The sequence below is a fragment of the Thunnus thynnus genome, chromosome 1 (genome assembly GCF_963924715.1).
Source record: "Thunnus thynnus chromosome 1, fThuThy2.1, whole genome shotgun sequence".
NCBI classification, from domain to species: Eukaryota; Metazoa; Chordata; class Actinopteri; order Scombriformes; family Scombridae; genus Thunnus; species Thunnus thynnus.
Genome location: NC_089517.1, coordinates 28,956,996 through 28,981,842, shown reverse-complemented (window position 1 = coordinate 28,981,842; position 24,847 = coordinate 28,956,996). Strand labels below are relative to the sequence as shown.

General features: G+C 39.5%; 1 protein-coding gene across 1 annotated transcript; it reads left to right on the top strand.

The window, feature by feature from the left end:
* Positions 1 to 178: 178 nt before the first annotated feature.
* slc12a4 (solute carrier family 12 member 4) lies at positions 179 to 24,643 on the top strand. The gene is made up of 24 exons (XM_067594613.1): positions 179 to 589; positions 12,284 to 12,381; positions 12,471 to 12,602; positions 12,979 to 13,125; positions 13,564 to 13,618; positions 13,913 to 14,043; positions 14,187 to 14,428; positions 14,876 to 15,090; positions 15,344 to 15,508; positions 15,923 to 16,021; positions 16,147 to 16,204; positions 16,345 to 16,519; positions 16,788 to 16,906; positions 17,087 to 17,185; positions 17,605 to 17,724; positions 17,925 to 18,029; positions 19,733 to 19,901; positions 20,562 to 20,757; positions 21,157 to 21,326; positions 21,741 to 21,872; positions 22,274 to 22,381; positions 22,624 to 22,811; positions 22,997 to 23,130; positions 23,238 to 24,643. The coding sequence occupies exons 1-24, from the start codon at positions 454 to 456 to the stop codon at positions 23,327 to 23,329; spliced, it is 3,285 nt and encodes a 1,094-aa protein (XP_067450714.1). The 5' UTR covers positions 179 to 453; the 3' UTR covers positions 23,330 to 24,643.
* The last annotated feature ends 204 nt before the right edge of the window (positions 24,644 to 24,847 follow it).

Genomic DNA, 24,847 nt, shown 5'->3' with positions numbered 1-24,847 from the left:
CGTCGCTGTCTGTGTGTTTTAGGAAAGGCCCCCACACACAGAGGACTGACTGTCTGAACCTTGAACAGACAAGGTTCACTCTGTTAGCTGTCATTATGACACAGACAGCAGAAGGGGGTCACCCTACACTCTCTCCCCCTCTCATTGAGAATGACTCAGGGATGACAACGCTAAGTCTTCAACCAGGGCTGAGCCCCACAGGTCACTCCTTCTCCTTGGGGGGTGTGAGTGTCTTCCCAAATGCTTCCCCGGGACCGCAATAGCCTTTCTGTTCACACAAAAAGCCCAGGAGGGGCTGGTCTGTGGGCGGGGAATATGATAATACCCTCCAGAGGAAGTGAGCGCAGTGTAGTGGAATGTAGTTGCCATTAGTGGAAGTTGAGCTGAAGCTGGCTAACAGCTAGCCTGCTATGTTGAGTGTGAACTGGAGACACAGAGGAGAGTGATGAAAACATGCCTCACTTCACAGTGGTGCCGGTAAAGGATCGAGCTGAGTCCAGCTATGACAGTCTAGAGGGGATTAACTGGGTGGATTACAGGGACACTGGACAGGACTACCCTGATCATCAAGACACTGTCAGTTCTGATGGTAAGTCTCACAACTTTTACTTAGCTCTTTATCTCTCCGCTTTGACAGACGTTGACTAATTTGGAAGTTGAAGAAAATGTGTCCTGAAAGTGAAACTTAATGAACTGGATCCCGCAGATCCAATTCATGGAGTATGGGGAAGCTTTGCTTTGTCCTGAGAGCCTTCTGAACAGCTGGTTGTATGGTTACCATGGCAATTCTCCAGGGTCACAAAGCAGTTTTCCTAGCAGACAGGTCTGTTTTTGACAGCTCACTTACAGTCGGAGAAACACTTCTTTTTTATCATTTTGAAGGTGCTTTTTCCTGGATTTGGAAAGCCTTTTAAAATAAACTAAGGGACAGATGAGAAACAAAGGGAAAACAATGAAAAGGGTGAGAACTGTGGGGAAAGACACAAAGGGGGTGGGGTTTTGTGAGGGGGGCCAATACCACCACAACAAGAAAAGGCCTCAAGTGCTTCCACACAAAAGATGGAGCTCTCTTTGTGCCAGGGGAGGATTTCCTTTCACAGAGATTGGCTGTTCAACAACACAGGAGCAGATTTCTCCCTCCTCGCTTCTCTGCCTCAGCTTGTCTCTCACTGTCACTCACTTGTTTCTCCACTGTATCAACATAGAAAGAGGGGGGCCACTACCCGACAGAAGAGAAAGGGAGGACAGCGGGAAGAGAAGTAGAGGCGTGAGGAGTTTGTAGCCGCTGGGTAGGATTATGTGAGAGCTGTGCTGATTTGTGTGGGCTGAGAGAAAAAACAAACCAGAGGAACAGAATTTTTTTTTTTAATAAAAGACTCACATGGGCGTGGCCTTCAAATGAAGCGCCCACGCTTAACCAAGGGCCCAGGAGGCCAGGCTGGGCACAAACCTACACACTGCCTGGCCATCCATTTATATTACCAGCTGTCTAGCAGTGAATATCATGCTGACTGTGAGCTTGTTACTACTGAATAATATCAGAAAGGATCAGAGTTCAAGGCTGAAGACTCGTCTCACAAGTTGTTACTGTGTTAATGAGCTTCCAGTGTTTGTCTAAGGAGGTGATACATGTACATTTCTATGTATGTGTACATAAATGTGCATATAGCCTATATACTTTGCAATAAATTGCAATGTGCAGGTGAGATGGCCCATGCTTCAGTGTGGCACAGGACTCAAGTAGATATCTGAAGCATAACAAGGAATTTCAGCACATGTTGACCTAGCTGTCTGGTTGTATATTTCTGGAATGTATGGAAGTCACCCTTTAAAGACACATGATATTCTCAAACAGCAGAAATACAAGTTAATACACTTAAGATATGGAACATAACAGTACTTTATAAGTGTTAGAAAGTAGTGGCTCTAATGTGCCCTGAGCAGAACTTTGTATTATGCCCCCTAAAAAGGGTTTGATGACACAGCTGTCCTGAAATAACCCTGAAACTTTTCTCAGTGAGTTTTCGCACATGCCTGTTGCTGCCTTTGTCTTCCTGCTGTCATAATTCTCGCTAACCCACCCAAGCAGAGTTTCCTGAAGCATGAGAACAACAACTGTTAAATTTAGTGCATAGCTGCAAAGATGACTACATGCTGTACAGGGTGAGAAGGAGAAGAAGAAGAAGGAAGTGAGACTGTGATGAATGATGAAGTGGAGCAAAGGGCACACAGTATATTACCATTATGCTTCAAACACACATGGTAACACATGGTAAAAATATAACAGACCCACTCCTGGACCCCCTGCAGTTCAACTACAGAGTCAGCAGGTCTTTGGACAGTGGAGTAAACATGGCCCTCCACCACATCCTTCAACACCTGGACTCTGCAGGAACCCACGCCAGGATCCTGTTTGTGGATTTCAGCTCCGCCTTTAACACCCATTATCCTGGTTCTGCTAAAGGACAAGCCCTCCCAGCTACACATGCCTGACTCCATCTGCAGGTGGATCACCGACTTCCTGTCTGACAGGAGGCAGCACTTGAAGCTTGGGAAACACATCTTTGACTCAAGGACCATCAGCACTGGTTCCCCTCAAGGCTGCGCCCTTTCTTCTCTACTCTTCTCCCTGTATACAAACAGCTGCAGTCATCAGTCCATCAAGCTCCTGAAGTTTGCAGATGAGGCTCATCTGGCCAAACAACTTGGAGCTTGAAGTACACAACCATCTCCACTGTCTTTAGACAGTTCTTCAGAAAGAAACCAGCCCCACCTGCCCCCATCAGCCTGTGTGACTCACCAGTCAACACTGAGGAGTCCTTCCGTTTCCTGGGCACCATCATCATCCAGGACCTCAACTGGGAGCTGAACATTAGGTCCCTCACTAAAAAGGCACAGCAGAGGATGTATGTCCTACAGCAGCTGAAGAAGTTCAACCGGCCAAAGCCAATGATGGTGCACTTATACACTGTCATCATGGAGTCCATCCTCACCACCTCCATCACCATCTGTTACGCTGCTGCCACTGCCAAGGACAAGGGCAGACTACAGCATATCATTGGCTGATTGGCTGCAACCTGCCATCCCTCCAGGACCTGCACACCTCCAGGGCCCTGTTGCAGGCAGGAAAGATGATGGCCCACCCCTCCCACCCTGGACACAAACTCTCTGAAGCACTCCCCTTTGGCAGGAGGCTGCGGTCCATCAGGACCAAAACCTCACGGCACAAGAACAGTTTCTTCCTAACTGCAGCTGGTCTCATCAACAAGGCACGGGACCCCCACTGACACTGACTGTGATCCTGACCCCCATTGACACCACACGTACATTAACACACATGTCCGCATCTGACTTATGCGTTACAGTAATGTACATCTTGCACATATTTTGTTTATTTTGTTTGTTTATTTTTCATATCTTCTATTGTTAATTTGTCACGTATGTTTCTTGTATTTTGCAATACTTGCCTATTTTTGTCCTCACACTATGTTTATTGTTATGCATCATCAGACCAAAGCAAATTCCTTGTATGTGAAAACCTACTTGGCAATAAACCTGTTTCTGATTCTGAACTAAACAGTAACAGCTACTCAAGTCACTGTAGTTGACTGCATTTTTATAGCATCTCTACTGTGTTTTTAAAGCATGGATGAATGTTATTTAAGTATTTTGTCATAGTTATTTTTAAACATGGATTTGAAATGTTTTTTTTTTACTCCATGAATAACAAGTGCCGAAAGAAGTTTGGAACATGTGGCATGTCCATATGCGTTATTGCACCATCTTTAGTTATACATCCAATCCAGTAAATGAAAAAGTTGGGTTGGAAAGTAATCACTGTGGTAAAACAATCCAAAAGCAATTGCGTCTACTGGATGATTTCATCATGGGAGTGGTGGCTTGGGTATGGTACATGCTGTGTGTCTTAGCCACAGTGTGACGTTTACAGCAGGGAGGAAGTGACACAGTGAAGAGTCTGTTTCAGCCCATGAACTCAGCTCTGTTTGGCACAGGACAAGACCAGCCTTAACACTGTGGTCATTGTCGCAGTGCTGCACTCCACTACACTTCACTACCCTGAAATACCATTCACATTTCAGGGAGGGAAGTTTCTTGCTCGTCTTATTTTCTTGCTGCTACATAATGTGCAAAAAGAAAAGAATATCAGCCATACATATAAATAGGTTTGTTCTGAACACAACTTGTCCTTGGTGGACATAGCATTCTGTTATTCTACCATTAGCTAAAGTTTTGTTTTTTGCCTGTTCTTGTTCGTAAAAGTCAGAAGTTTAGGTTTATTTGCAACACTCTTACATATCTTAAAATACAACACATCAAACTTTGTCAATGATAAAATGAATAAGTCCTGTACTTATTTCCATTATTGTACCTGGTGTTCTCACAGTCCTTAACCACTAAACATGGTGGAGATGGGCATAAGTAGGAATATTACAAAGTACTAAAACAAGCTTTAAATTTTTGCTTCAGAAAACAATATTTGAAAAAAGGGACATGTAACCTAATCACAATCTTTATTCCATGGTTTTGATTGAAAGCATGGAAAATCTAGGATGAAAAGTGAGCAAGAAACACTTAAGATGCTGCCTTCTCTCCATGACTACTGCCTCTGTGCAACATTGGCACCTTGGAAAAGTTTCAGGTTTATACGAGTATATGAAGCGAAGCAACACATTGTATCCATTAACTAAATAAAATTAATGTGCAGGAGATATTACTGTTGGCATTAAAAATTACATCAATAACATCAAACTTACTTCTCATCATCATTCATAAAAACATAAGTCATTCATACGTATCCATAGTTAATATGCACATTTGTGAATGGTAAAGCTGATAACTGACAACAAAAAACTGTCCTTTCAGTTATGCCATAAAACCCAATAAAGTAAGAAATCCGTTAAACATGAAAAAGTGCACAATTAATAAATAGTACATTTTTATTATATTCATGTTTTATAATGAAATTTTCATTTTTCAATTTTCATTTCATTATAGAAGAAACATTGGCATCATCAGGCAACCTGGCTAATGTGCTGTGTTCTCATGGCAGCTAGCTACTCACTTTGTCTGTCATATGTTAGCGTACAGTATCAGTGTTTATCAGAGTTTTTTGTTTTGTTTTGTTTTTTCTGAAAATAGTTGCCTGCTGCGTCTGGAAATTAAAGGTAGAGTCAATCATTCTGGAGAAAGATTATTGATATTTGAATTAAACACCCAAATAAATACACCCCTCCCTTCCTGCTCATTCAGAAGTTCCGCCACCCAAACAACCAAAAGACAAATATGGCGGAATATCAGATTATGCTTCACTAAACGTGACAGAAACAGGCTCGGAATGTAAACAAAAATGCGGGGGGTCTCAGTGAGACTATCTCGGATTCAGTGTGGATTGATACATTTAATAAAATGGAAGAATATCTGTTCTTTGAGAAAACACTTTTTATTTGAATTGCTGGAGATGGTAGACTGTCATGTCCTCACACAGAGAGCTGCTCTGATGACGCCCCCTGCTGATTGGCTCAAATAGTGTTTTGTGGCTCAGTTGGAGCCACTTTCTTTGTTTTCCACTTACAGAGCCAGGGCTGTGTATGATAACTTTCTTTTCAGCGCACACACAGAACAGACAGCTAGCGGACTGTGAAGAGATTTGCTGAATTTGACAAAAAGTGTATTGAACAATCTTTCTCCAGAATCACCGACTCTACCTTTAAGTTGATGAGAGCAGTGAGGCAAATCAAAATGTTGTGGGCCATAAAACCAAAACGAGTTGAAACAAGCTGAAATGCTCTGTAGAAATGAACAGTGCCTTTCCTGTTACATTTAGTCATTTGATGTTTAGTGAATATAAATATATTGATTTGTTCAGCTCTATTTCTTCTTCTATTGTTATTAGAAGGAAAAACAGCAGATGTGCCAATAATATAGTCATTGAGTGTAAATTTGTCTTTTGCTGGTATCGGCCCCAAACAGGTCCTGAGAAGTTTATATAATGAGTGGAGGATTTGGAGAATGCTTCTGTGTGTTCCTTCAGTAATTCTGGAGGACAGGATGGCCATTCCTGTCTTGCAGTCTGGCGTGCCACTCAGATATCCATGCAGAGATAAACACACTGTGGTACAGCAGAAATGTAGAGCTGATGACAGAGGTAGAACAAATACAGATAGCCACACACACACATGCGCACACACACACACACAAATGCACATACTCATGTATAACTGTTATAGTACCACTGTGTAAGATTTAGTGGCATCTATCTCAAAAAAGATGAAAGGCCCTCTCTAGAGCCAGTGTTTGGTTTGTCTATTCTGGGCTACTGTAGAAACATGGCAGTGCAACATGGTGGGATCCATGCAAGAGGACCCGCTCCCTATGTAGATATAAAGGGTAACGAAAACACAACGATTCTTATTTTTATGGGATTATACACTAATTAAAACATACTTATAAATATTATGTTCCATTTCTGCCAAGTCCATTTCACTAGATGCCACTAAATTCTACACACTGCACCTTTAAGCTCTAACACTATGCAAAGATCATAGTAGGTGGCAAAGATGATCTTGCTTTCCCAATAGAGATTCGTCTTCATGGCAGAAATGTAACAAGCCAGTTAATTTGTCACACATCCTCTTGAGATAGCTATTTGAATGATGCAATTGTCAATCCATCTGTGTATCCATCCAACTATCTGCCACCTCTGTTCCATCTGCTTACTTTAGTCAGGGCCTAAGTGGCAACAGGACAAATAGAGCACCTCTATGTTTTCCAATGTGTGCTGCCAGCTCTTCCTGAGGCTTTCTGCATTCTGGGGGATGTAGTCCCTTCAGTGTGTCCTGGGTCCAACTGTCTGACTTAAACACTAACCAGAGATCTGTGCAAAACAAGTACAGTATACGCATGAAAACAAATAGTTTAGTGTCCATGCATAAACAATTTGTTACTGTGCTTTTCTTGGGTCTATGGTGAATGCAAAACATGTGAAACTTGTTAGAAAAGCACTTTCAGACTAGACTGTGATTCAGCAAATATGAGTAGGGATTTCTGGCACAACTTCACCTACTTCCAAGGTGCATAGAGAAAGAAAGAAGTCTGAAGGGGTCAAGACTCCATCAACACTTGTAATATAAGAAACAACTCATCATTAAGTTGTTCTTTATACTACAAGTGTTCCTGGAGTCTTGACCTCTTCGTTCAGCCAATATATTTCTGGCAAAACTGTTCAGAGCAGTAATGATCTGGGAATCATTACAGGAGAAACAGCTGCACTATCAAGTTGTGCTACTTTGGCATGTTCAAGCATTTAAATGTATCATGTGTAGATGAACAAGCCAGTGGCTGTTTATCTGTACATGTAACATTTACACAAAGCAAACATTCATGAGTACGGGTTGTCTTTACAGCATAAAGGCGTAATGTATACAGCTTTAACCATCATTAAGTGCATGAAAACATTTTGCGAAAGCATTGCAGATACACAATCTCCTGTACAGACCACAGTCAGGGCTTGTTAAGTCATTAGGTCTACACGCATTGACATCCCCATTTAGTTCATTTGTGACTTTTTGAAGTCTGTTGTACGATGCATCTCTTCCCACCCACCTTTACCCCCTGAGGTAATCAGACTGTGCTGCTGTCCTTTTCTCATCATTAGAACACATCAAAGCTAATATGTTTTGCTATACGGCTCAGCAGGTTAGCATTCCTCTACTCTGTTCAGATGCTGCTCTGAATGAAACACTGCCATTACAACTTATGTTGGTGTGTTGCTACAGCAGAATTACATGGTTTCTTGCCGCAGGCAAAGGAGAAGAGTAGAGTACAATGAAACCAAACAACTTCATATAAAGCTAGTATTAAGTTTGAGAAGGAAAATAATTTAAGTTATTATTATGCATTTGAAATTTGCCTAACTGATTTGTTGGTTTGTCATGACCAAACGGTTACTCTATACAGTACTGAAATACACTGTGCAGGCCTGTTTTTTATAGAAAGGCAAGTGTTTTAGATATTAGATCCCACATACATTTTTGAGTGATTGACATTTTCCAGATATGCACCACTAATGTGGGGTGACTTAAGTGAATGAGCCCACAAAGTGAGTAATCAGAGTTGCTTACTCGATTTTACAATGAATTGTGAGACGTATAGGGAGATGACATCCAGTGCACTGAATGCAATAATTGAAGCATTGACACACCATACTGTAGAAAATGTGTGACTCCCCGAGCAGTTCATTCCTGAACAAGGACCTGGTTTGACACACACCTTAAGCCAAAATGAACATCATTTTCATAAACATATCTGCTTTTATTCAAATATTGTATTTATTAACTTGCCATGTATCGATTGCTGTGTTTTGTAGCCAGTAGTGCACTGCAATTTTGGTGCACCTCACTTTACTATTATATGGAATTATGACAAATACAGAAAAGGCCTAATTGTTGTATCCTGCCTCTGCAGTGATGCACCATAAGTAACATAATGTTAGCACAGTTAACTTTGTATTTTATATAGCACAAACAAATAAAAAAAAACTGGACTTTGCTTGTATCAGATTTAACCAATCTCCACAACTCCTGGTTATGAGTAATGGAAATGGGTTTTATATCATTTTGAAAGAGCTACACTAATGTCCTCATTGCAATACTCCAGATAACAATTCATGTTAAAGATTTTCACTCTTTGGACTCTCTTCCCCCATAAGTTATTCACCTTGTTGAAAAAGCTGGTAGAATCCAGATAGTTATAAGAGGTCAGTGTGTCTATGAAAAAGGGAAGAAGCTTTTTGGCCCAGAAATATATAATGAGCTAAACACAATGGACTATAAAGACAAATATAACTTTACCTTTTTACCATTTGAGCTGCTGCCCTGCAACAGTTGTAACATGTTTGCATAAACCAGTCACATCAAGCTATGCTTTGAAGGCAGGCACTGTTTAATGCAGCAGGAGTGAATGAAAACAAGTAATAAGAAAGCAGCAAAGGATATGCACATATACTCTATTTTACTGTCTTTTTTTAATATATATATATATATATATATATATACACACACACACACACCATCTTCCACACACACACCACCCCCAACAACACCAGTAATCAGTAAAACATTCTTGCCAACTAACTGCACAAAGTAGAGTGAGCTAAGCTGTACGACTTCTCTGCCTCTCAGTGTTAAGTCTTAAATGTTCATTAAAGAGGAAGTTTAGCAAAGAGGCTTTTTCAAACCCTAAGGAGCTAATGGACAGCGATATTGTTTTCCATGTCTAATCGGCTTTAAAAAGCACAGACACATTACTGTAAAGTTTCTTTCTCTCCTGAACATTAGTGGGTTTGAAAATGTCCATTCGAAAGATAACTGGAAAGAACTCTTAATCCAAGTATACTGTGCAGTCTAGATAAAGAATACTAATGACCCGTTTGGTGTTTGCTGAAAAGTCCTGAAGATGTTTTGCAGAAGCTACTTTCTGGAAGTTGTTCGTTGGACCTATAACAAATAATTCATATTGATTTTGTCTTTGCAGATTATCTATAAGAAGTTGTTTAGAAATCATGAATTTTGCACTTTGAAAAGACTTGACAACCTAGCATCTTCTCTGCAAATTGATCTAGCTGTAAATACCGCACACAGCAAATTATACTGTACCTTGACAGGCCTGACACCCAGGCAGTATGTCAAAACATTTGCTTTGGACTTTGTTGTACTTTGTGTTTGGCTGGGGCTTCAAATTAAAGGTGATAGCCAAACATACAGTTTAGTTGTTGTCTATACATTACAGCTGCTGCGACATGAATAGCTCAAATGCTCCTACCTTACTAACAATTTTCAGCAGAAAAAAGGAATTTTTCTTTCTGTTTCAAAATATTTTCATTATATATAACATGGTTTTAGATATAAGTGTTCTCCCATACCACCACCGTTAGACTTGTTTAATGAGAAACCTGTCAGCTGTTACTGACAATGAATGAGTATTTTAAATTCTTGTATATAGAAAGTAAAAGTCATGTACAGCACTGCTTAAATCCTCTCCCTGCTGTAAATCTGTCTGTCCGACAGCACTGACAATCTTTGATCTTCTGGCTGTAGCCTTGAGCAGTTAAGGTGGGGGCACAGGTGACATGTCGGTACACGTTGCTGTAAAGCCTGGGTGCCGTCGGTGTGCACAGCAGGACTCTTGTGTGCCTTCATAACAGGCCAGTTAATCTTTAATCTTTTTAATTAGACATTTAATGTGAAGTTATTAACAAGAGACCCCCACTGTCTCCTTAGCCCATTGTTAGAGTGATTTATATTTAGTTGGTTCAACAAATGGAATGAGCTGAAAGCTACACTATTTATTTATTTATCAAGTAACACTTCCTGTCAGGACATATTTGAACATCTCTCACTCTATGACAACGTCCATCTGCATTGCCCCCAGAAAAACCAGCTGTGCCTTTTCTTATGTGAATCAATGCCTCTTTCTCATCTGCAGTAGTCTTCCTTCACTGTTGCTTCAAACACAGATGTTATCCTATGCCACTGACTGCAATATAACACTAGAGGACAGTGTTGGCATTGTTTTTACTCTTATCACTTCCCAAGCATCACTACAATCCAGCTGTGTTGTTGTTTGGGTTTGTAAAGACAGACCAACAGACATCTGGCCTTCATGCTCCCATTGATCACTTCATTTTCACATATGTCAGGAGAAAGTTGAGCTTTAAACTTTCTCATTGATAATTTACACAGGTCATTTTTCAGTCAGAGGTTGTTGCATCAGCTAGACATTTCGAACTGTAGCTCTTTGAGATATCATCAAGGCTATTATATCCCCATGAACAGACATGTGCCTTGCATGTGCCTTGCATGTGTGTGTGTGTGTCTGTGTGTGTTTGTGAGTGAATTAGCACTGTACCCTGCACTCACCCCCCTCACCATGCACCATGTGTTAGATCAGGCCCCTGAATGAGTGTTCACCCTGGGTGACCGGGTGTCCTGGATAGTAATCGACAATTTCCCCAAGCCTGAGTACAGAGTACTCTGTTGCAGACTGCACACAGCGCATAACTATGCTTACTCACAGCGATACTAGCAGCAGTGGGACACAGAACACAGGTGAGTGAAGACCAGCATTGAAGCTCAGCCAATTCACTTGCAGCAACACTGGTGTTCTTAGTACAGATGAGAATATTTTCCTTTTTCATGCCTACTTGGTAAATTGGCAGACTTTTTGTTGCAGGATTAATTTGGGATTTGAGATGCAGGTGTTAAAGTTTACGTGCTCAAATAACCCAAGGTTAGGTAATTTCTGACCAAGGCACTGTGCTCATTTTTGCATGATTCCTTTTTTTCTTCAAAAGCAGAAGTTAATGAGAGTAAAATCTAATTAAATGCTTATTTATCACCCAGACTTTGCTTTGTTGGCTTAACGTGGTCAGTGCTGCTTTTGACCTTGTGGCTATTTCACTGCAGCTCCATTGCATCAGTTATATGTCTAAAGTTTAATGCTACATGGAGATTATGAAGGTGTTTGAATTATAATTAGTAGTGACATTTTAATGCTGAATATTGAAAATGGAATGGACTGTCATGTAAAAGAATTAGCATAGAAATGTGTTTTTTCTTCTTCTTTTTTTTACTGTACTGTTAATTACTGTTGATGCTGGACTGCTGTATTTTTTTTTTTTTTTTTACACAATCTTTTCAAATGTAAATATTTGTTTGAGAAAAGAAAGTGCTGAAATGTTTTCATGTAAATACAAATCTGGAATTTTTTGAAACCACATAAATGTTTCATTCACATTCATGACTGTTAATTACTATTGACATCTTGTATATGGAATTCATGTAACCTAAATGTCATATGTATTTAAACAAGTACCACATGTGTAAGAACCAAATATTAAACGCATTTTGAATGTCATACTGACACAGCATTCCACTGTAAATTGTAATATTATATTCATTTTTATTGATTGACTGGATTTCAGTACTTTAAAGAGATATAGATGAACTTTTCTTTCAGCCTCTGAGACAGCACTAACACCGCTGGAGACTTAATATTGTCCATAAAGGTTTGGTTGGTAGAGTGAATAAGCATCTTCTTAAGACAGGGTGATGCAGATCATATTGCGATTTTTATAATTTTTTTTATTGCAGGTTTTGCTGATTTATCCACAAAAAAAATATATTTGTTGGCCCCAGTAGCTCAACTTACTGAATGTCCAAAAAGTAAATTTATTTTTATTGTCATTCTTTTTTCCCCCTTATAGGACATGGGAATCATAAAGAAGACAGCCCATTTCTCAACAGTGCCGATGCTGCTTGCAAGAAGAATGACTTCTATGACAGAAATCTGGCCTTGTTTGAGGTCTGTTATTGTTACTTTGTAATATTTCTGTCAGATGATAGACTTAAATCAATATGATTAACTTAACTTCAGTTTCACTCTTCCTCCAGGAAGAACTGGACATCCGGCCGAAGGTTTCCTCTCTGCTCAGCCGCCTGGTCAACTACACAAACATCACCCAGGGAGCTAAGGAGCATGAGGAGGAGGAAAGCGCTGAGGCCTCCCGTAGGAAGACCCCCAAGGTCAGGAGTCAGGGCAGAGCAAGGAAACACTATGTCTCGCTGTTTTTAACATGTGTACACTGAGTTTTCTGAGGTTTAGTAACACCCTCAACCTCTGGCTCTCCCCCTGCCTCGCTATCCAAGTTCTAGTTTTGTATTAAGACTTGTTGATTGATTGCCTATGCCTTTGCACGCTCTGCAGTCATGCAGTGGCTCTGTAAGACCTGGATACATGCAAGAGCTGATGACATGATTGAATGACCTTTAAAAAGTACATCAATCAATACTAAAGATCAATATGCTTGTTTCCTGAAATGTCAGGCTCAATGCTCTCCCCTTTCTCTTTGCCCCCTCCCACCCCCCACCCCCTCCTTCTCTCCCCCATTCTGTCTATCAGTCTCCCAACATGGGCACTCTGATGGGTGTCTACCTGCCGTGTCTCCAGAACATCTTTGGTGTCATTCTTTTTCTCCGACTGACATGGATTGTCGGGATGGCTGGCATCATACAGTCCCTCCTGATTGTCCTCATGTGCTGCTCATGTGTTAGTATGCACACACACACATACTGCACTGTACACAGGCACACACACACCATTACGTCGGGTTGATTTCACCACCAATGTGGGACATAAGCCAGCTTTTTTTTTTCTAACCAGTCGATAGAATCCACATGGTTGCATAAGCAGCAACAATCATTTAAAGCAAAGACTGACTGTCACTTGACTGACTGACTGTCACTGATTTTTTCATACAGTATGCTTCCATTATCCAAACCTTATTACACAAATATTGTGATCATATTAATTTCCAGGCTAGATGCTAAATGTATTGCTTCCTTTCAAAAGGATTATGCTCTGTTAGATGGAAGATGTGCTCGCTTTGAGCTGTCAGTTTGATCAGTGGATATTAACCATATCATATTGTAACATGTGTATGTGGGTCCTTTTCCATTTTTATTTATTTTCCCCTTTCCTTTGCAGACGATGCTCACAGCCATATCAATGAGTGCCATTGCCACTAATGGTGTTGTTCCAGGTAATACATGGAAAAATTCCCTCATCATACATTTATCCTACATGTAGCCTTCGTCCACACTACAAATATTAAAGCAGTCTATCGAACTGAGTAGACCTTATTGCAACATAAAACTGCTTTTCAAATACATACTTGTTGGACCTTGATACAGTATCTGGTGACTGCTCTGAAAAAGTGTAGAAGTGAATGTTTCTATTACATATTCTCCCACTTGGTGGCAGCAGAATTTCACTGTTGTGTCTACTGCATGCAGTAAAAATCAGGAGATTGCAACAGCTTGTTTTCCTGTTGTAGCTGGAGGAGCATACTTCATGATCTCACGCTCACTGGGCCCAGAGTTTGGAGGAGCTGTGGGGCTGTGCTTCTACCTGGGCACCACTTTTGCTTCTGCAATGTACATACTGGGGGCCATCGAAATCTTCTTGGTCAGTTTGTGAAAATATTATGTGGTTACATTCCAGCTCACATTCGTATGCTAAAATGTGACTCCACTGTTCTGTATAAAATATATCAGCCATTACGTGAATTTTATATAGACTGTCCTGTCCTGTCATTTTTTTCTCTTCAGAAATATCTGGTCCCCCAAGCGGCCATCTTTCATGCTGCAGACCCCCATGGGAGCGACAGTGCCATGTTGAACAATATGCGAGTCTATGGTTCTATCTGCCTTAGCCTGATGGCTGTGGTGGTTTTTGTGGGAGTCAAATATGTCAACAAACTGGCTTCTCTTTTCCTTGCCTGCGTCATTATCTCAATTATCTCCATCTACGCTGGGGCAATCAAATCCATGACTCATCCCCCAGAATTCCCGTAAGTCTGTAGACAAAATTGCTAGAATAAACGTGTCTTAACAGGAAGTAACATGATTTATGGGGAACTTAATATGGAATTTGTGTTTTTTATGGGGGAGAGAGTGCTAACATTTGCAGTGTTACTTGCACATGGAAAATAATGCATGCTTTTGTATTATTATTTTTTGGGTTGATTTTTTTTCTGTATTGTTGTGATTCTGTTTCCCATCTGCCACAAATAGGTGGACCACAATGTGGATTTTTCAATCAAAGAATTCCATCTTTCATCTTATGACTTTCATTGTAAATATGTGGAAATAAAACTGAACTTTACTTTTAGTTATGATGATAAAGAAGAGATATATGATGAGGACAATGATGATGATGATGATGATGATGTGTTAGTGGTGGAAAAAACAGTATAACATAGTAATAATTTCAACATTTATCCATATCATTGCTATAGGATCTGCATGCTGGGCAACAGGACATTGGTCAGAGATCGCTTTGATGTGTGTGCCAAGACTGTAATAAAAGGCAACATCACAGTGCCCAGTCAGCTGTGGGACACATTCTGCCTGCCGGGGAACATGAGCGGCTCTCAGTGTGATGACTACTTCATCCAGAACAATGTGACAGAGATACAGGGCATCCCTGGACTGAGCAGTGGGATTATCAGAGGTAAATTCAACAATAACTGGTATAAAGCATGAGATTTTGACCAAAACTCTTCATACAGCAATTGATTCCATGCATGATTGAACACTTTTATGTCACAAATAAAATCATTACAAATTAAAGACAAAAAATCATTAGGTGGCAAACTTAAGGTAATGTTTTTTCATTAGAGAAGGAAACCATTACATTTTGGACTTTGGCGTGTATGAATGTCATTCTCTTTTTGCTGATAACATGTGTCTGTTCTCTGTGTTAGAAAACATGTGGAGCGACTACATGCAGAAAGGGGAGATCTTAGAGAAGGCTGGGCTAGGGTCAGTGGATGCCCACAGTGCCTTGGAGAACTTTGGCATGTATGTATCAGCAGACATTGCTACATCATTCACACTTCTGGTGGGGATCTTCTTCCCATCTGCCACAGGTAAGACAATGTCATCAACCAGCCAATCTAGGTTTATCAACAGCTGACCTCAGTCGATGAGACAAATTACTTTAATATTAAAAAATACAATAATGTGCAAAATATTATTAAGAATGTGACAATAGCTTGAGTGTAAAAACATAAAGGTTCACCTGTTAAACCTCTAAACTGAATAATGCAGACAATATGACTGACTCTTTAGAAAGACCTTTATTGTCTATACAGTATGATCCCATTAAAGTCATTTTTGCGTAGATTAGTGAAGGTAAAGTTTGTGGTAGTGAAATTGTGCAGATGCACAAAACAGCAAGACAGGGAAGCCTCAAACCTCACCCTAATCTAGCCAGTAGGGGGCACAGTTGAACCATTTTTACAACTCTGTTTTTTTTATCGACTGTCCTCTTGTTTTTGAAGGTATCATGGCAGGCTCCAACAGATCTGGTGATCTCCGGGATGCTCAGAAGTCCATACCTGTGGGAACTATCTTAGCCATTACCACTACTTCACTTGTTTGTATCCTTATTTTGGTGACTGTGCAGAGTATAAGATTCACAATTTTACCACTTCAAACAGGATACAAAAGTAGATTTGATACACATCTTTCTGTCACCTTAAGGCCCTTGACCTCTTGTCTCCAGATTTAAGTTCTGTGTTCCTGTTTGGGGCATGTATTGAAGGAGTAGTCCTGAGGGACAAGTAAGTTCATTTGTGTCCTGCAGTGAGTCTCTACCATTCCCTAAACACTGTATGTAAATAGTAAAAATTAACAATGGGGGAAAAAAATTATAAATGTCAAGTCGTATTTTGAGTCATACTCAGTCAGCATGTACTTGCAGGTTTGGGGACGCAGTAAGAAATAATTTGGTGGTGGGAACTCTCTCCTGGCCGTCTCCATGGGTCATTGTCATTGGCTCCTTCTTCTCCACGGTGGGGGCAGGCCTGCAGTCCCTCACTGGAGCCCCCCGACTTCTACAGGCCATTGCCAAGGATAACATCATTCCTTTCCTCAGGGTGGGATGCTACACATTGTTGATCATGCATTGTTTATACACTTCACATTCTCGGAAAAAATGCCTTTGTACAGTAATACATTGCTGCGAGACAGAAATGACTACAGAATGATCATTTGAATATTCTGGCCAACTTCTACATCACGTGCAATATGCTGTGCTGGAAATGACGCTAGTAATATTTGGGTTGCCAGCTTATTTGAATATTATACAATACCAAACAAGAGGTAATTTGAATTGCTGCATGTATTTTGAATTTTTTGCTTCAGGTGTTTGGTCATGGAAAGAGCAATGGAGAGCCTACATGGGCACTGCTACTGACTGGTCTCATAGCTGAGCTGGGTATTCTTATTGCCTCACTGGATATGGTGGCTCCTATCCTTTCAATGTAAGCTCCTATACAAAAATATACATGTATTGTACTTACAGACAAACACACCTTTATCAACACTTTCACATTCATTTCCCCTTACACGTTATTTACATTAATTTTTAATTTCCCTGCAGCTACACCATTATATTATTTACTTCAAATGTGTTGAAAGTTCTCTTTGTCTTCATTCAATAGGTTCTTCTTGATGTGCTATCTCTTTGTAAACTTAGCCTGTGCTGTACAAACTCTGTTACGCACACCCAACTGGAGGCCAAGATTCAAATTTTACCACTGGTGAGCACAGTTTTAACAATGTATTGTTTTATATATATGACCTATTTGTATGTCCTTTGCAGCAACATGTTTTTACAATACATGGTGCAAAAAAGGCTAAATTATTTCATTTCAATAAGGTAAGTTTTGTCCAGGAACACATGAGAGCTAGGGGGTATTGCTTTTGCTCCCTAAGTACCTCTTAGAGGAGGCAAGGAGACACTTGAGTTGTCCTAGCCAGACTGTCCTTGCTGTCTCAGGCATTTAAATTACCAACTTCTCCATTTCAAGTCCACCTCTGTAAGATTCATACTACAGTTGCCTTCATGAAATGTAATACACCAGCTGGAGAGACCAATGCATTATGCATACTTGTAAATAATGTTACTGTTCCTGGTATGCAAAAACAACACTTCAAGCTTTATGTGTCACACCCTCAGGGCTCTATCCTTCCTGGGCATGAGCATGTGTCTGGCTCTAATGTTCATCTCCTCCTGGTACTATGCTATTGTGGCCATGGGCATTGCTGGGATGATCTACAAGTACATTGAGTACCAGGGGTATGTATGGAGTAACTTGCATTTACACCGCTTTTGTATTGCTGTCCTATTAATTCTCATATTATTTGGGGTGATGATGGTTGTGTCTCTGCGTTTCTGTCTTCCCCCTGAATATCTGTAGTGGGTGCTGGTGGACAACTTAAATTGTCTGTCTTCCCTTATTTTTGTGTCTTGTCTCTTCTGCAAACAAACAAAAACAGAGCAGAAAAGGAGTGGGGAGACGGCATAAGGGGACTGTCCCTTAGCGCTGCACGCTATGCCCTGCTAAGATTAGAGGCTGGACCACCGCACACCAAGAACTGGAGGTACAGCTAAACCTATAAGAGATGCTCTGAATGTTTCCTCACAAACATTGCATGACATACCATACTTGCATTTCTGAGAAGCCACATTCTGTTTTGGGATATAAATGTTTGTTTTTTTTCCCATAAATTAAGCATCATCAAACATTCCACACTCTCTGATCACTAACAAATATTTCACATTATTTTAATGGTACTGCATCTCATATGCCAGTCAATGTAATTTTGAACATGTTGGAATGCATTAATAATGAGAAGCACTAAGTTTTGTCAAAATCTTATGAGTGGGATTTGTGAAATATTGCGTGAACCAGATGGACAAATGTAACAAATGAGTGGGTCCCCGTCTGTCCTTTAAAATGGTCCTCCAGAATGATGATAATGCCATACAACATAAGAAATATGCAAAATATTTACTACCAGCTGTTGTCCATATTGAAGCATAATGAGTTAGTATCATCTGGCAAGTATGAATGTAAAACAGTTTTGGGAAGTTGTGGCCTGAGGAAGCTTTTTATTTATTTATTTTTTTTCCAGTAAGTTACTGCGTCACATTTTGCTGCAGTTGCATAATGCTGATGCTGCACTTCTTCTTTTGCCATTCACTAAAATGCATTGAGAGGGGAACATAATAGCCAGTCTTGATAGTTTTGACTGCAGATTGAAGAATGGAAAGGGTCCAAAATATCAATAAAATAAAAAAACAAATAAACATTTAGTTTAAAACTCTGCTATATCTTGTAGACAAATGTTTTGTTTTTGTTTTTTTTTAATGTCATTGATTTTGTTCAACATGGACTTAGGAGCTGATTCACTTTAAAAAATATGGTAATTTAATTACTGTTAAAACAATGATTACATGTAACTTAGACATCTAAACAACTTTCTCTTTCCAGCCAAATTTAGCCCAGTTTTAATCTGGACTATAGACATTTTGAACTGCAAATCACACATTCAATGCTTACTGAGAGACCAGTACTTCAAAAGTCAAACTGATCAAAATCTATGTCTAAAAAGTGAAAATGATGAATGAGTGCACAAACAGATGAAAACCAGCCTTGCCCCAGTGACATTCAGTTTATCTTGTTTTGGTAGACGAAACACAAGCATAATCTTATGTCTGTGCTTTTCAATTGAACTCTATTCAAACAACTTTATTCATCCCTTGCGGTGCAATTAAAAAGTATATGCAGAGCACACACACATGGACATATATCTCAATAAGACATAGGATAAAATAATATAATAAATATTTAAGATGCTAAAAAGTATATGCAAATATAAAGTGCATATTAGCAGAATGTATCGTAACAACTACGAGGAGGGGTCAGAGATCAATAGACAAATGGTATGAAAGTTGCCCATCTCCTGTTCTACAACTCTAACACAGATGTCAGCAAGAGGGGAGCCACTTGAAGGCCTGGAGCATTATGTATGTGGGGTCACTCATGAAGGATTTTACTTGCCTTCTGAAGAGTACATTTCCTGTATATGCTTGGTCAGAGACCATAAAGGGAGACCCATGACCTTGGAACACGTACTGACAACAGTGTGTATATATGCAAAAGCAACCAATGAAAATAATATAATAATAATAATAAATAATATTTTTTCTCAAAACTCGGGTGGCAGTGTTTTAAGAGTGGATCTAAAGACACACTTTGAAGTTGGCCTTTGTCTCATATTATCTGTCTGTTACTCTACAGACCTCAGCTGTTGGTGCTGTTGAAGCTGGATGAGGACCTCCATGTTAAATATCCCCGACTGCTGACGTTTGCCTCGCAGCTGAAGGCAGGAAAGGGTCTGACCATTGTGGGCTCTGTCATCCAAGGCAACTTCCTGGACAGCTATGGGGAAATGCAGGCAGCTGAACAGGTAAATACTGGAAAGGGATGTATATTGTACTCTATGTTGCTGAGTGTATTGCAACTAATTGTTATAAATGAACACCTTTTATCATTTGAAAAGCACAATGAAGCGTAAGCATACATCACTGTGAATTTTATATTTTTGTTACATTTCTCCACCGGCAGTTGTTTTTTAGTGTTTGTCTTGTAATCAATGGGCATGGCTCGAAACAGCTTGTTGTTAAAAGTACAGCATGTTGCCAATGAGCCATTTCAGATAAAATAAGCGATTGATGCAGGAACATTTTTCATAATGTGATGTGTTTGGTAAAGAATTTAACAAGTGAAGCAAAGTTTGCTCTTGTTTATGTGACAATAACTGGAGAAATTAATTACTCATCCTTGATTGCCAATATTCAGGCACTGGAGTTATCAACAGAGCAGTGCTCTCTAGGGAGGTAGTGAAGGTAAAGCGTGTACTAATTTAATTTCAGCTGTGGAACAGTTGTTTTTTGCAATACAAGTCATTATGATGAACATTCAAGGCATGCACTATGATCAGTTTTATCAGATGTAGGATTTTTAAGCATTATGTATTGCAGTTTATAATTATGTAAATATGCTTTATCTACTTACTTCTTATTGTGACCATGGATTAAACTTAATTCTGCATATCTTTTCCTCTCAGGCCATTAAGAATATGATGGAGATCGAGCGGGTCAAGGGTTTCTGTCAGGTCGTGGTGGCATCTAAAGTGCGGGAGGGCATTGTCCATTTGATCCAGTCGTGTGGTCTGGGGGGCATGAAGCACAACACTGTGGTGATGGGCTGGCCGTACGGCTGGAGGCAGAGTGAGGACCCTCGTGCCTGGAAGACCTTTATCAGTAAGAGTCTAAATGAAATACTGGCACTTAAAAGGCCCCATCAGTAATTGCAGTATGACATCCCTATCACATGACTGCAACCCCGAATCAACTTTGATTGTATACTATTTACAGAAATGTATGTAGTTGTCATGACAAATTTTCATGTGCTTAACAAACGCCTCAACATTATGAACTTGTAGTTACAGTAACCACGGTGACAGTAATGTGAATATACTTTTTGGGTGTTCAAATAAATTCTGTGATAGTTTTCCTCTGGCTAGTAAAGAAATAACTGCAGTGTGATTCTCATGATGTCATTGTATAACCTCTGTACCTGTACTGTGAAGTTAACTTCATTTAAACTATTAATAGTGAAAAGGTGAATATCTCACTCTTCATGTTTTCAACTCTACTCAGACACAGTCCGCTGCACCACAGCGGCCCACCTGGCACTAATGGTGCCAAAAAATGTGTCCTTCTACCCGAGCAACCATGAACGCTTCACAGATGGCAACATTGATGTGTGGTGGATTGTCCATGATGGGGGAATGCTGATGCTGCTGCCTTTCCTGCTCAAACAGCATAAAGTGAGATGACAAAGTTTATCGTATATCTTTGAGTTTTATTCCACTGAGCAACCGGAGGATGCAGTGTGCTGAGTTTGTTTCATTGCCATTTACATTTTCTTTTCAGAATTTTAATATTTTATATTTAAAAAAACATAAAAATGAGACCAAATTCATAATATGTGTTAAAAAATTATTATACAAATAACTTAATTTTCATTTGATTTTGATTCAATAAAAACAAAAGAAACATAATGTAGTAATCCCAAACTTGGTTAGTTTTAGTTGATATCATTTGGGGCTTTCCCTTTGGAACAAACTTTTTAGAACTTTCATTTCAAAATATGCTTTCTGTAGGTAATTATGTTTACACCCATTCAGTGTTGCACATGCTTTTACACTTGTGGCAATACCACGGTTTTATTTGCATTTTAGGTTTGGAGAAAATGCAGAATGCGCATTTTCACTGTAGCCCAAATGGATGACAACAGCATCCAGATGAAGAAAGATCTGGCCACGTTCCTCTACCAGCTGAGAATCGAGGCCGAGGTGGAAGTGGTAGAGATGGTAAGAGTTCCGGTTACACAACTACTAATAAAAATTCAAGGGTTAAACAGGGCTTTATAATGCAAGGGACAACTCAAAATATATTTCATAAAAGTTTTTTAAGTAATAAAAGTTGTAACCTAAACCACATGACAACTACAGTATATTGCAACGAAACACGTTACTTTGCTCACTACAAGATGACAAAAAATGTACTATCTGTTCCAAACAAAATGGGGGTTGAAAAAAGGAACCCATTGCTTGCTTCAACTTGTCTGATAATATGAGCAGATACCCATCCACACAGACAGAAAGACAAACACTTGAACATGAATTCATTTTCTTTTATCAATTTACTTTTTCATTCATTCTGTTGTGGTTGAAATAACCACTAAAATTATGTTTGTCAAATGGGATTTCAGCATGACAGTGACATCTCAGCATACACCTATGAGCGGACGTTAATGATGGAGCAGAGGTCCCAGATGTTGAGGCAAATGAGGCTGTCAAGTGCAGAGAGACAAAGAGAGGTATGTTTGTTTTTTTGTGTGTGTTACATTTGTTCCTGAAAATAAGCTTAAACAACTCATGAAACACATTATGCATGCAAAATCACTGAAATGTTTTCATGTTTGGAATCACTACTGGTTGTCTGTAATAGCGCAATGTGGGATTTAACCTGATCAACATTAATTCTGATAATTAGCTATGAGTAACAGTAAATCCTGCATTTTGACAAGCTTGCCTCATACTATTCTCATGGCTCCTGCAGGCACAGCTGGTTAAGGACAGACACTCTTTAGTGCGTATGGGAAGTCTGTACTCAGACGAGGAGGAGGAGGTGGTGGAGGCTCCTCCAGAGAAGGTTCAGATGACGTGGACAAGAGAAAAGTGTGAGGCTGAGAGGAGGAACAGAAACAACGCACCCGAGAACTTTAGAGAACTAATGAGCCTCAAACCGTGAGTCACATTTATTTTTTTCAGCATGACTCATCTTTACCCCGCCTCTCATGTAATGCTGAAGCATTACATTTCAATGTTTTTTTCTCTTCAGTGAAAGCTTGCTTAGAAGTAGTTCAAAAAGTTTGTCATTAGCACAAATACATTTTACTTTGTGAACCCCCCCCCCCTTTACTCTACTCCAGGGATCAGTCCAATGTGCGGCGAATGCATACAGCTGTGAAGCTGAATGAGGTAATAGTAAACAGGTCCCACGATGCTCGATTAGTGCTGCTCAACATGCCAGGACCACCTCGAAATACAGATGGAGATGAGAACTGTATCCTTTGCCAATCTGATAAATCAAAAGGGCATTTTGCATAATTCACATGCCATAAAAAGTGAGTACACTATTGTTGGGTTGTTTTTTCTCAACCTTTACCTCAGATATGGAGTTTCTGGAAGTGTTGACTGAGGGCTTGGAAAGAGTGTTGCTAGTCAGAGGTGGAGGTCGGGAGGTCATCACTATCTACTCATGACCTATTAAAAACTGCTATACCAGGGTCTCTGCCTCAGCAAGATCGAGGCAGCACACGCTCTGCTGCGCGAAAGTTCTTGGCAGATGCATGATATTGACTCTTTTTGAGTAAAAAAAGTGGTTTATTCTCTACTTGTAGAATATTGGGACACATTAGTGTACATATCCATCTATGTTCTACCATTCTTTACAAATCAAAGCTGTTATTACTCTCCCTCAGAAATCAATGCTTGTCTGTTTAACTGTCAAACACGGACTTTAGGTTAATGTTTTTTTTTATTCATAGGTAACAAATACCTTGTCACAGGTGAACCTATCTTTGAGAATTTGGCAGACAGAACTACACTACTACACCCCGAGAAGTACACATGTTGTTAGAACAGTTTTCGCAACCTTTAATCTAAAACAGCTCTTTGATTATGGAAGCACACTGTATTTATTTATTTATTCTTTCAACGTTTCCCCACTGAGGTAAAAGAAAATGTTACTGAAGATAATGAACACAATGCTCCAGTATGTAAATGTGGATGCCAGAGATCATAAAGCAAGTTTTTAAAAATAGTTATAATTTATGATTTTTTTTTGACAGATATTTGTATTGTTGATGAGTGAAAAAAACTGTTTATGAATAACTTTTTTTACCTGTTACATTTGTTTTTTTTTTAAACAAACCTGAAAAGCTTATTTGTACACAAAAAAGGCGGCTGAAGTGAAGATCTCTTTTTCTAAGATGAGTATGATCAGTATTTCTTTTTATGACTGAATGATATATACAAGTAAAGAGTATTTTATATTTAAGGGATAACCCATGACAAGCTGTGCAGTTATCAAAAACTAAATGCACAATGCCAAGACTGCCTCAAGTTTGCTCCCAACTTTATTAGATTTAAATTCTTTTAACGTTTGTTTTTTTTTTCCAGAACAGCATAGGTTGGAGTGGATTATCCCATTTATATCATGTCATGTAATTTTCCAGAAATCCAAATGTACACTTTCAGTAATTAAATGGAGGCTTTATGTTGGCAGTATTTTAGTGAGGCTATGAATATTAACTTTTGAAGAGCTATGAGGCTTAAAAACGCTGTGGTTATGTGAAAATTGTGCACATGGTGTAGAAATTAACATCAGTGTGAGCTCACCGAAGCAAATTCCTATCAACTACATGGCAATACAGTATTATATCTGAATCTCAACACGACAGTTGTTTGTTTGGCCAAATGGGAAAATAGCTCACACTAAAATACACACTATGTTTTGTAAACTTCCACAACATCTTATTATGCTGTAAGGTAAAATAAAAACATCAATTAATAAACTGCTCTCTCCGCTGACTATTTTGTTGAAGGTTTTCATGAATTACCTTTAAGTAATATCATAGCAATAAATATTCGTGTGATAATGCATCATTGTAAATTTCAATCAAATCGTTCTTTGCCTGGCCTTACCTGACAATTCACCTTATCTAACCTCGGCCTGGTTACCTCACCTCCAGTTGTTGCAATGAATCTGTTCACTGGTT

Excerpts from the sequence above, each read along its gene's own strand:
- slc12a4 (XM_067594613.1), top strand. The coding sequence starts at position 454 with ATGCCTCACTTCACAGTGGTGCCGGTAAAGGATCGAGCTGAGTCCAGC. Across the intron at positions 16,205-16,344 it reads GGAGTAGTCCTGAGGGACAA|GTTTGGGGACGCAGTAAGAA; the intron begins GTAAGTTCATTT and ends ATGTACTTGCAG. Across the intron at positions 17,186-17,604 it reads AGATTCAAATTTTACCACTG|GGCTCTATCCTTCCTGGGCA; the intron begins GTGAGCACAGTT and ends TCACACCCTCAG.